A 12,994-nucleotide genomic window follows, 5' to 3' on the forward strand; every position below is an offset into this window, starting at 1 on the left:
CTCCCCTCTCTCATCTCTCCCCCTCTCTCCTCTCTATCCCCTCTCATCTCTCCCCCTCTCTCCTCTCTCTCCCCTCTCTCATCTCTCCCCCCTCTCTCCTCTCTCCCCCCTCTCTAATCCCTCTCTCCTCTCCCCCGCTCTCCTCTCTCCCCCCTCTCTCCTCTCTCTCTCCTCTCCCCCGCTCTCCTCTCTCCCCCTCTCTCCTCTCTCTCTCCTCTCTTTCCTCTCTCCTCTGTCCTCTCTCTCACCTCCCCCCTCTCTCCTCTCTCCCCCCTCTCTAATCCCTCTCTCCTCTCCCCCCTCTCTCCATCCATCCCTCCTCTCCAGGGTTTTGATGCGGTGTTGACCGACCCTCTGGTCCCTACAGGCAGTCTGATAGCCAGGCGTTTGGGCGTCCCGTCTGTGTGTCTGCTCAGAGGGATCCCCTGTGGTCTGGACCTGGCCGCAGCCGCCTGCCCCTCTCCTCCATCTTACGTTCCACGCTTCTTCACTCGATACACACACAGCATGAGCTTTCCACAGAGAGTGGGCAATGTACTGGTGAGAACACACACGTAACCGCATACACACACTGCACATGCATGCACACACACACACACACACACGACACAACCGTACACACACGTACAGTGGGGAAAAAAAGTATTTAGTCAGCCACCAATTGTGCAAGTTCTCCCACTTAAAAAGATGAGAGAGGCCTGTAATTTTCATCATAGGTACACGTCAACTATGACAGACAAAATGAGAAAAAAAATTCCAGAAAATCACATTGTAGGATTTTTAATGAATTTATTGGCATATGATGGTGGAAAATAAGTATTTGGTCAATAACAAAAGTTTCTCAATACTTTGTTATATACCCTTTGTTGGCAATGACACAGGTCAAACGTTTTCTGTAAGTCTTCAAAAGGTTTTCACACACTGTTGCTGGTATTTTGGCCCATTCCTCCATGCAGATCTCCTCTAGAGCAGTGATGTTTTGGGGCTGTCGCTGGGCAACACAGACTTTCAACTCCCTCCAAAGATTTTCTATGGGGTTGAGATCTGGAGACTGGGTAGGCCACTCCAGGACCTTGAAATGCTTCTTACGAAGCCACTCCTTCGTTGCCCGGGCGGTGTGTTTGGGATCATTGTCATGCTGAAAGACCCAGCCACGTTTCATCTTCAATGCCCTTGCTGATGGAAGGAGGGTTTCACTCAAAATCTCACGATACATGGCCCCATTCATTCTTTCCTTTACACGGATCAGTCGTCCTGGTCCCTTTGCAGAAAAACAGCCCCAAAGCATGATGTTTCCAACCCCATGCTTCACAGTAGGTATGGTGTTCTTTGGATGCAACTCAGCATTCTTTGTCCTCCAAACATGACGAGTTGAGTTTTTACCAAAAAGTTATATTTTGGTTTCATCTGACCATATGACATTCTCCCAATCCTCTTCTGGATCATCCAAATGCACTTCAGACGGGCCTGGACATGTACTGGCTTAAGCAGGGGGACACGTCTGGCACTGCAGGATTTGAGTCCCTGGCAGCGTAGTGTGTTACTGATGGTAGGCTTTGTTACTTTGGTCCCAGCTCTCTGCAGGTCATTCACTAGGTCCCCCCGTGTGGTTCTGGGATTTTTGCTCACCGTTCTTGTGATCATTTTGACCCCACAGGGTGAGATCTTGCGTGGAGCCCCAGATCGAGGGAGATTATCAGTGGTCTTGTATGTCTTCCATTTCCTAATAATTGCTCCCACAGTTGATTTCTTCAAACCAAGCTGCTTACCTATTGCAGATTCAGTCTTCCCAGCCTGGTGCAGGTCTACAATTTTGTTTTTGGTGTCCTTTGACAGCTCTTTGGTCTTGGCCATTGTGGAGTTTGGAGTGTGACTGTTTGAGGTTGTGGACAGGTGTCTTTTATACTGATAACAAGTTCAAACAGGTGCCATTAATACAGGTAACGAGTGGAGGACAGAGGAGCCTCTTAAAGAAGAAGTTACAGGTCTGTGAGAGCCAGAAATCTTGCTTGTTTGTAGGTGACCAAATACTTATTTTCCACCATAATTTGCAAATAAATTCATTAAAAATCCTACAATGGGATTTTCTGGATTTTTCTTTCTCAATTTGTCTGTCATAGTTGACGTGTACCTATGATGAAAATTACAGGCCTCTCTCATCTTTTTAAGTGGGAGAACTTGCACAATTGGTGGCTGACTAAATACTTTTTTTCCCCACTGTATAAACACATACATGGACTCATGTACCCACACTCATTCACACTGTTAGGTTCCAAATAACAGGGTGAAACGGACACTTATTAAAGCTCAAACCACTGAGTCAGACAGCTGCACAGACAAAAGACATGTTCCAACCAGCACAGATGTATGTCCTCCAACTTCCCTCTAAACATGACATGTTTATTGCTAGGCAGGAAGTTAAGTGATGCAGGCAATAAACTGTTCCTTCTCCCTTACTGTGAACTGACCTGACCTCGGCCCTCCATTCCTCACTAATCCACAGCTTTCCACCCCTTATCAGTGACTGCAACCTTTCCTTTACTCAGTACAGTCCAAGCTTAATTACCTCCACGATATACATTCCTCCTACAGATAACCATTCACTTCTGGTGTATAAACCAGACTGTATAAAGGATAACTGATAATCAAACCACACGCCTTCTTCCTCTGGTTCTGTAGGTGAGTCTGGTGGAGCCGTTGCTATGCCGACTGCTGTACTGGCGCTTCGACCAGCTGGCCAATCGCTTCCTGGGAGAGGATGTGGGTGTGGCTGAGGTGCTGGCAGACACCGCCCTCTGGTTGCTAAGGTACGACTGCAGTTCCCCCTGCACACACACTCACACACACACACACAGACACACACACACACACTCACACACACACACTCTCTAACATTACATTTTGTTGTTAATGTAAGGTATGACTTTACGTTGGAGTTTCCCCGCCCCCTCATGCCTAATATGGTGCTGGTGGGAGGGATCAACTGCCACATCAGGAACCCGCTGGCACAGGTGGGTGTGTTTGTGTGTGTTGGTTGGTTGGTTGGTCAAAAATACCGCGCTGACGAAGGGTTAAAAGCCATTGACCAGAACGTTGGTATTTCCTGATGATTCTACATGTTGGATCGCCACCGATCGTAACACCCACCTTCTAACCGTTCTTCAGCACTCTGTGTTTTTGTCCTAAATGCTATTGTAATGCTCTTGGTGTCGCCTAATTCAATCTGCACTATTAACTGTGCGTGCTTTTGTGTGTGTAGGAGCTGGAGCAGTGGGTTTCAGGGGATCATGGCTTCATAGTGTTCTCTCTGGGCTCCATGGTGTCGTCTCTACCAGAAGACATCACTCAAGTCTTCCTACGGGCCTTCACCCTCATACCACAGAAGGTAAACGCAGACAGACACTATTAGACAGACCCACACACAAAGCTACCATGAACTAACGTGTGCGTGTGTGCGCGTGCGTGTGTGCGTGTGTTTGTGTGCGCGTGTGTGTGTGTGTGTTTGTGTGCGTGCGTGTGCGCGCGCGCGTGTGTGTGTGTGTGTGTTTGTGTGCGCGCGTGTGTGTGTGTGTGTGCGCGCGCGTGTGTGTGTGTTTGTGTGCGCGCGTGTGTGTGTTTGTGTGTTTGTGTGCGCGTGTGCGCGTGCGCGTGTGTGTGTTTGTGTGTTTGTGTGTGCGCGCGTGTGTGTGTGTTTGTGTGCGCGCGTGTGTGTGTGTGTGTGCGCGCGTGTGTGTGTGTGTGTGTGTTTGTGTGCGCGCGTGTGTGTGTTTGTGTGTTTGTGTGCGCGTGCGCGTGTGTGTGTAGGTCCTGTGGCGGTACACTGGACCTGTTCCTGGTAATGTCCCAGACAACGTGAAGATGATGAAGTGGCTTCCTCAGAATGACCTGCTGGGTACGTAGATCTGTACTGAACAAAAATATAAACGCAACATTCAACAATTTCAAAGATTTTACTGAGTTACAGTTCATATAAGGAAATCAGTGAATTGAAATAAATTAATTAGGCAATAATCTATGGATTTCACATGACTGGGCAGGGGCTCAGCCATGGGTGGGCCTGGGAGGGCATAGGTCCACTCACTGGGGAGCCAGGCCCAGCCAATCAGAATGAGGTTTTTCCCCACCAAAGGGCTTTATTACAGACAGAAATACTCAGTTTCATCAGCAGTCCGTGTGGCTGGGATCAGATGATCCCGCAGGTGAAGAAGCTGGATGTGGAGGTCCTGGGCTGGCGTGGTTGCTTCTATTCCCCCTGGCACAAGGGGATTTATGGCTGATTTAAGATGAAATCGTCAACCCTGTAACTTTATTTGGCACTTGGGCCTCCCAAGTGGCGCAGCGGTCTAAGGCACTGCATCACAGTGCTTGAGACGTCACTACAGACCCGGGTTCGATCCCAAGCTGTGTCGCAGCCGGCCGCGACCGGGAGACCCATGAGGCAGTGCACAATTCGACCAGGTTAGGGGAGAGTTTGGCCGGTTGGGATGTCCTTGTCCAAGACTGTAACTACCAACTGGAAATCACAAAATAAAAAGCTTTCTTTGGCACTTACTATAGTCACTTTTTTTTATTTAACCTTGAGATGGAAAACTCGTTTTTCATGAACTTGGACATGTGCTCTTTATCACAGAATGTTAAAATGAGATTAAATCAAAGATACACTTCTCAAAAGCAACCGAATTGGTAGAACGACCCAGATGCTTTTATCCAAAACTGAGTACAGTACTGTCAGTCTGATATGTCTGGTCTGTCTTTTTATTTTTTTATTTCACCTTTATTTAACCAGGTAAGCCAGTTGAGAACAAGTTCTCATTTACAACTGCGACCTGGCCAAGATAAAGCAAAGCAGTGCGATAAAAACAACAACAACACAGAGTTACATATGGGGTAAACAAAACGTACAGTCAAAAATACAACAGAAAATATAAAAGATATATACAGTGTGTTCAAATGTAGAAAGTTATGGAGGTAAGGCAATAAATAGGCCATAGTGCAAAATAATTACAATTAGTATTAACACTGGAATGATAGATGTGCAAAAGATGATGTGCAAATAGAGATACTGGGGTGCAAAAGAGCAAAATAAATAACAATATGGGGATGAGGTAGTTGGATGGGCTAATTTCAGATGGGCTGTGTACAGGTGCAGTGATCGGTAAGCTGCTCTGACAACTGATGCTTAAAGTTAGTGAGGGAGATAAGAGTCTCCAGCTTCAGAGATTTTTGCAATTTGTTCCAGTCATTGGCAGCAGAGAACTGGAAGGAATGGCGGCCAAAGGAGGTGTTGGCTTTGGGGATGACCAGTGAGATATACCTGCTGGAGCGCATACTACGGGTGGGTGTTGCTATGGTGACCAATGAGCTAAGATAAGGAGGGGATTTGCCTAGCAGTGATTTATAAATGACCTGGAGCCAGTGGGTTTGGCGACGAATATGTAGTGAGGACCAGCCAACAAGAGCGTACAGGTCACAGTGGTGGGTAGTATATGGGGCTTTGGTGACAAAACGGATGGCACTGTGATAGACTACATCCAATTTGCTGAGTAGAGTGTTGGAGGCTATTTTGTAAATGACATCGCCGAAGTCAAGGATCGGTAGGATAGTCAGTTTTACGAGGGCATGTTTGGCAGCATGAGTGAAGGAGGCTTTGTTGCGAAATAGGAAGCCGATTCTAGATTTAACTTTGGATTGGAGATTCTTAATGTGAGTCTGGAAGGAGAGTTTACAGTCTAACCAGACACCTAGATATTTGTAGTTGTCCACATACTCTAGGTCAGACCCGTCGAGAGTAGTGATTCTAGTCGGGTGGGCGGGTGCCAGCAGCGTTCGATTGAAGAGCATGCATTTAGTTTTACTAGTGTTTAAGAGCAGTTGGAGGCTACTGAAGGAGTGTTGTATGGCATTGAAGCTCGTTTGGAGGTTTGTTAACACAGTGTCCAATGAAGGGCCAGATGTATACAAAATGGTGTCGTCTGCGTAGAGGTGGATCTGAGAGTCACCAGCAGCAAGAGCGACATCATTGATATACACAGAGAAAAGAGTTGGCCCGAGTTTTGAACCCTGTGGCACCCCCATAGAGACTGCCATAGGTCCAGACAACAGGCCCTCCGATTTCACACATTGAACTCTATCTGAGAAGTAGTTGGTGAACCAGGCGAGGCAGTCATTTGAGAAACCAAGGCTATTTAGTCTGCCAATAAGAATGCGGTGGTTGACAGAGTCGAAAGCCTTGGCCAAGTCGATGAAGACGGCTGCACAGTACTGTCTATTATCAATCGCGGTTATAATATCGTTTAGGACCTTGAGCGTGAGGTGCACCCATGACCAGCTCGGAAACCGGATTGCATAGCGGAGAAGGTACGGTGGGATTCGAAATGGTCGGTGATCTGTTTGTTAACTTGGCTTTCAAAAACGTTCGAAAGGCAGGGCAGGATGGATATAGGTCTGTAACAGTTTGGATCTAGAGTGTCACCCCCTTTGAAGAGGGGGATGACCGCGGCAGCTTTCCAATCTCTGGGGATCTCAGACGTTACAAAAGAGAGGTTGAACAGGCTAGTAATAGGGGTTGCGACAATTTCGGCGGCTAGTTTTAGAAAGAAAAGGTCCAGATTGTCTAGCCCAGCTGATTTGTAGGGGTCCAGATTTTGCAGCTCTTTCAGAACCATCAGCTGTCTGAATTTGTGTGAAGGAGAAGCGGGGGGGGCATGGGCAAGTTGCAGCGGAGGGTGCAGAGCTGGTGGCCGGGGTAGTGGTAGCCAGGTGGAAAGCATGGATAGCCGTAGCAAAATGCTTGTTGAAATTCTCGATTATTGTAGATTTATCGGTGGTGACAGTGTTTCCTAGCCTCAGTGCAGTGGGCAGCTGGGAGGAGGTGCTCTTATTCTCCATGGACTTTACAGTGTCCCAAAACTTTTTGGAGTTAGTGCTACAGGATGCAAATTTCTGTTTGAAAAAGCTAGCCTTTGCTTTCCTAACTGCTTGTGTATATTGGTTCCTGACTTCCCTAAAAAGTTGCATATCGCGGGGGCTATTTGATGCTAATGCAGTATGCCACAGGATGTTTTTGTGCTGGTCAAGGGCAGTCAAGTCTGAGGAGAACCAGGGGCTATATCTGTTCTTAGTTCTGTATTTTTTGAATGGGGCATGTTTATTTAAGATTGAGTGGAAATTACTTTTAATGAACAACCAGGCATCCTCTACTGACGGAATGAGATCTATATCCATCCAGGATACCCGGGCCAGGTCAATTAGAAAGGCCTGCTCACTGAAGTGTTTTAGGGAGCGTTTGACAGTGATGAGGGGTGGTCGTTTGACCGCGGACCCGTTACGGACGCAGGCAATAAGGCAGTGATCGCTGAGATCCTGGTTGAAGACAGTGGAGGTGTATTTAGAGGGTAAGTTAGTCAGGATGATATCTATGAGGGTACCCATGTTTACGGATTTAGGGTTGTACCTGGTAGGTTCGTTGATAATTTGTGTGAGATTGAGGGCATCTAGTTTGGATTGTAGGATGGCCGGGGTGTTAAGCATATCCCAATTTAGGTCACCAAGCAGTACGAACTCTGAGGATAAATGGGGGGCAATCAATACACATATGGTGTCCAGGGCACAGATGGGGGCTGAGGGGGGTCTGTAGCAAGCGGCAACAGTGAGAGACTTATTTCTGGAAAGGTGGATTTTTAGAAGTAGAAGCTCAAACTGTTTGGGCACAGACCTGGATAGTACGATAGAGCTCTGCAGGCTATCTCTACAGTAGATTGCAACCCCACCCCCTTTGGCAGTTCTATCGAGATGGAAAATGTTGTTGTTGGGGATGGAAATGTCAGAGTTTTTGGTGGTCTTCCTAAGCCAAGATTCAGACACTGCTAGAACATCAGGGTTGGCGGAGTGTGCTAACGCAGTGAATAACTCAAACTTAGGAAGTAGACTTCTGATGTTAACGTGCAGAAAACCAAGGCTTTTACGGTTACAGAAGTCAACAAATGATAGCTCCTGGGGAGTAGGAGTGATACTGGGGCCTGCAGGGCCTGTGTTAGCCTCTACATTACCAGAGGAACAGAGGAGGACTAGAATAAGGATACGGCTAAAGGCTTTAAGAACTGGTCTTCTAGTGCGTTGGGTACAGAGAATAAAAGGGGCAGATTTCCGGGCGTTGTATAAAAGATTCAGGGCATTATGTACAGACAAGGATATCTATGTCTATGTGTCTGTTTAATCTGTTTGTGTGTCTGATCTGTCTAATCTGTCTGTCTAATCTGTCTGTCTAATCTGTCTGTCTAATCTGTCTGTCTAATCTGTCTGTCTAATCTGTCTGTCTAATCTGTCTGTCTAATCTGTCTGTCTAATCTGTCTGATCGTGTCTGTGTGTGTTAGCTCACCGTGGTGCACGCGCCTTCCTGACCCACAGCGGGACCCATGGTCTGTACGAGGGGGTGTGTCACGCCGTTCCCATGGTGATGCTGCCGCTGTTCGGCGACCAGCCTGACAACGCTCAGCGATTGGCTAGTAAGGGAGTGGGCGTGGTCCTGGATATTAAGCATGTCACCGTGGAAACACTGCTACAGGCGCTGGACAATGTTGTCAACAACCCCAGGTGAGACGGTCAGTGTGGTCCTGTGTGGCTCAGTTGGTAGTGCATGGTGCTTGCTACACCAGCCCAGTGTGGGTTCAATTCCAGCTAAGAATGTTTCAGTTTTAAAGCAAATCTCCTGCAATTTTGCCATGTTCTATAGTCCATCCATACAGACAGTGTGGTGAAGAAGGCAAACTGCGCCTCTTCAACCTCAGGGGGGCTGAAGAAATTCAGCTTGTCCCCTAAGACCCTCACAAACCTCTACAGATGCACCATTGAGAGCATCCTGTCGGGCTGTATCACCGCCTGGTACGGCAACTGCACCGTCCGCAAACGCAGGGCTCTCCAGAGGGTGGTGTGGTCTGCCCAACGCATCACCGGGGGCAAACTACCAGCCCTCCAGGACACATACAGCACCCAATGTCACAGGAAGGCCAAAAAAGATCATCAAGGACATCAACCACCCGAGCCATGGCCTGTTCACCCCGCTACCATCTTGAAGGAGGAGACAGTACAGGTGCATCAAAGCTGGGACCAAGAGACTGAAAAACAGCTTCTATCTCCAGGCCATCCGACTGTTAAACAGCCATCACTAGCTGGCCTCCACCCAGTACCCTGCCCAGAACTTAGTCACTGTCACTAGCCGGCTACCACCCGGCTACCACCCAGCTACCACCCAGCTACCACCCGGCTACTACCCAGCTACCACCCGGCTACCACCCAGCTACCACCCGGCTACCACCCAGCTACCACCCGGCTACCACCCGGCTACCACCCGGCTACCACCCGGCTACCACCCGGCTACCACCCAGCTACCACCCGGCTACCACCCGGCTACCACCCGGCTACCACCCAGCTACCACCCAGCTACCACCCAGCTACCACCCGGCTACCACCCAGCTACCACCCAGCTACCACCCGGCTACCACCCGGCTACCACCCGGCTACCACCCGGTTACACAACCCTGCACCTTAGAAGCTGCTCCCCTATGTACACAGACATGGAACACTGGTCACTTTAATAATGTTCACCCACTTCATATGTCTATACTGAACCAAAATATAAACGCAACATACAACAATCAAAGAGTTACAGTTCATATAAGGAAATCAGTCAATTGAAATAAATCCATTAAGCCCTAATCTATAGATTTCACATGACTGGGAATACAGATATGCATCCGTTGGTCACAGATACCTTTTTTAAAAAAGGTAGGGGCGTGGATCAGAAAACCAGTCAGTATCTGGTGTGGCCACCATTTGCCTCTTGCAGCGCGACACATCACCTTCACATAGAGTTGATCAGGCAGTTGTGGCGTGTCGAATGTTTTCCCACTCCTCTTCAATGGCTGTGTGAAGTTGCTGGATATTGGCGGGAACACGCTGTCGTACACATCGATCCAGAGCATCCCAAACATGCTCAATGGGTGACATATCTGGTGAGTATGCAGGCCATGGAAGAACTTGGACATTTTCAGCTTCCAGGAATTGTGAAAAGATCCTTGCGACATGGGGCCGTGCATTATCATGCTGAAACATGAGGTGATGGTGGCGGATGAATGGCACGACAATGGACCTCAGGATCTCGTCACGGTATCTCTGTGCATTCAAATTGCCATCGATAAAATGCAATTGTTTTCGTTGTCCGTAGCTTATGCCTGCCAATACTATAACCCCACCGCCACCATGGGGCACTCTGTTCACAATGTTGACATCAGCAAACCGCTCTCCCACACGACGCCATACACGTGGTCAGCGGTTGTGAGGCTGGCTGGATGTACTGCCAAATTTTCTAAAATGACATTGGAGGCGGCTTACGGTAGAGAAATTAACATTAAATTCTCTGGCAACAGCTCTGGTGGACATTCCTGCAGTCAGCATGCCAATTGCACGTTCCCTCAAAACGTGAGACATCTGTGGCGTGTTGTGTGACAAAACTGCACATTTTAGAGTGGCCTTTTATTGTCCCCAGCACAAGGTGCACCTGTGTAATGATCATGGTAATCAGTTTCTTGATATGCTACACTTGTCAGTTGGATGGATTATCTTGGCAAAGGAGAAATGCTCACTGACAGGGATGTAAACAAATGTGTGCGCCAAAAGTAATAAGCTTTTTGTGCGAATGGAAATAAGCTTTTTGTGCGAATGGAACATTTCTGAGATCTTTTATTTCAGCTCATGAAACATGGGACCAACACTTTACATGTTGTGTTTATATTGTTGTTCAATGTATATACTGTATTCTAGTCATGGTTCATCCTATATAACTACTGCTGTCCTCTTCATATGTATATACTGTATTCTAGTCATGGTTCATCCTATATAACTACTGCTGTCCACTTCATATGTATATACTGTATTCTAGTCATGGTTCATCCTATATAACTACTGCTGTCCACTTCATATGTATATACTGTATTCTAGTCATGGTTCATCCTATATAACTACTGCTGTACACACCTTTTCTATTCATATAGTGTCCGTCCTGTCTATACACACCCTCATATACATATATATTTATATTCCGGACTCTGACATTGCTCGTCCTTAATTTCTTAATTCCTTTATTTAAATGTTTTGGATTTCTGTGTATTGTTAGGTATTACTGCACTGTAGGAGCTAGAAACACAAACATTTCGCTGCACCTGCAAAATATGTAACCTCCCAAGTTGGCGCAGTGGCTAGCTGTGCGGTCGGGGCTCCTGGGAGCCCTCTGGAGGTCGGGGCTCCTGGGGGCCCTCTGGAGGTCGGGGCTCCTGGGAGCCCTCTGGAGGTCGGGGCTCCTGGGAGCCCTCTGGAGGTCGGGGCTCCTGGGGGCCCGGTTGGTAATCGGGTCATGGTGTGTCTCTCTGCAGGTATAAGTCCAGTGTGCTGAAGCTCTCAGCCATTCACAAGGACCACCCAGTGGACCCCCTGGAGCTCTCTGTCTATTGGACAGAGTTTGTGATGCGCCACAAAGGGGCGGGCCACTTGAGAGCCGCCGCCCAAGACCTCAACTGGTTCCAGTACCACAGCCTGGATGTGATTGGCCTGTTGATCGTTGTGGCAATGGCCGTTGTCATGGTGACGTTGAAGTGCTTGTCGCTGTGCGTGCGGAGGTTCACAACCAGGAAGACGAAGCAGGACTGACCAGTAGGGGCGGAGCCAAGAGGCAACAACATATATCCACATTTATTTTCAAATTTTCCTAAAATGTTGGGTATTAGAATTGTGTATACCAGCTTTTCCTAATAAACGCCTGGAAGACGCCCAGCCATCCCACCTGTTCTGTTCCACCACCAGTAAAACTGAAACGGCAACAGATTCTCTCCATCTGAGGATAAGGGAACCAACCAAGCGGAAAGGGAGGGGGGAGAGGGAGGGAGAGGGAGAGGGGGGGGGGGGGAGGGAGGGAGAGGGAGGGGGGGAGAGGGAGGGAGGGAGAGGGAGGGAGAGGGAGGGAGGGGGGGAGAGGGAGGGAGAGGGAGGGGGGAGAGGGAGGGGGGGAGAGGGAGGGAGAGGGAGGGAGGGAGGGAGGGGGGGGAGAGAGAGGGAGGGAGAGGGAGGGGGGGAGAGGGAGAGGGAGGGGGGGAGAGGGAGGGAGAGGGAGGGGGGGAGAGGGAGGGAGAGGGAGGGAGGGAGAGGGAGGGGGGGAGAGGGAGGGAGGGGGGAGGGGGGAGAGGGAGGGGGGGAGAGGGAGGGGGGGAGAGGGAGGGGAGGGGGGAGAGGGAGGGGGGGAGAGGGAGGGAGAGGGAGGGGGGAGAGGGAGGGGGGGAGAGGGAGGGAGGGGGGGAGGGGGGGAGAGGGAGGGGGGAGAGGGAGGGGGGGAGGGGGGGAGAGGGAGGGGGGAGGGGAGAGGGAGGGGGGAGAGGAGGGGGGAGAGGGAGGGGAGAGGGAGGGGGGAGTGCAGCGAGCCATCTGTAAACAATGGCGAAGCAAGGATATTTATAAAATGCACGTTTTACCAAATCGAGAAAGTTCTGTAAATTACTGTGATTATGTACAAAATATATCAGATAACGAGGGCCAGTCCTGGTCACCTGGATCCACTGGTGAAGACATACAGTTGAAGTCGGAAGTTTACATTTAGATTGGAGTCATTAAAACTCCTTTTCAACCACTCCACAAATTTCTTATTAACAAACTATAGTTTTGGCAAGTTGGTTAGGACATCTACTTTGTGCATGATACAAGTAATTTTTCCAACAATTGTTTACAGACAGATTTTTTCACTGTATCACAATTTCAGTGGGTCAGAAGTTTACATACACTAAGTTGACTGTGCCTTTAAACAGGTTGGAAAATTCCAGAAAATTATGTAATGGCTTTAGAAGCTTCTGATAGGCTAATTGACATCATTTGAGTCAATTAGAGGTGTACCTGTGGATGTATTTCAAGGCCTACCTTCAAACTCAGTGCCTCTTTGCTTGAAATCATGGGAAA

General features: G+C 48.6%; 1 protein-coding gene across 1 annotated transcript; it reads left to right on the top strand.

The window, feature by feature from the left end:
• Nucleotides 1-321: 321 nt before the first annotated feature.
• LOC311146346 (UDP-glucuronosyltransferase 1A6-like) lies at nucleotides 322-11,820 on the top strand (the record flags this gene model as incomplete). Its single annotated transcript, XM_084182829.1, has 7 exons — nucleotides 322-540; nucleotides 2,680-2,807; nucleotides 2,918-3,011; nucleotides 3,260-3,385; nucleotides 3,805-3,892; nucleotides 8,374-8,593; nucleotides 11,428-11,820. Coding segments are annotated over 7 exons (1,149 nt in total), but the record flags the coding sequence as incomplete, so codon positions are not given.
• Between the last annotated feature and the right edge of the window lie 1,174 nt (nucleotides 11,821-12,994).

This window comes from Coregonus lavaretus (assembly GCF_964263955.1).
Source record: "Coregonus lavaretus genome assembly, chromosome: 19".
Taxonomy (NCBI): domain Eukaryota; kingdom Metazoa; phylum Chordata; class Actinopteri; order Salmoniformes; family Salmonidae; genus Coregonus; species Coregonus lavaretus.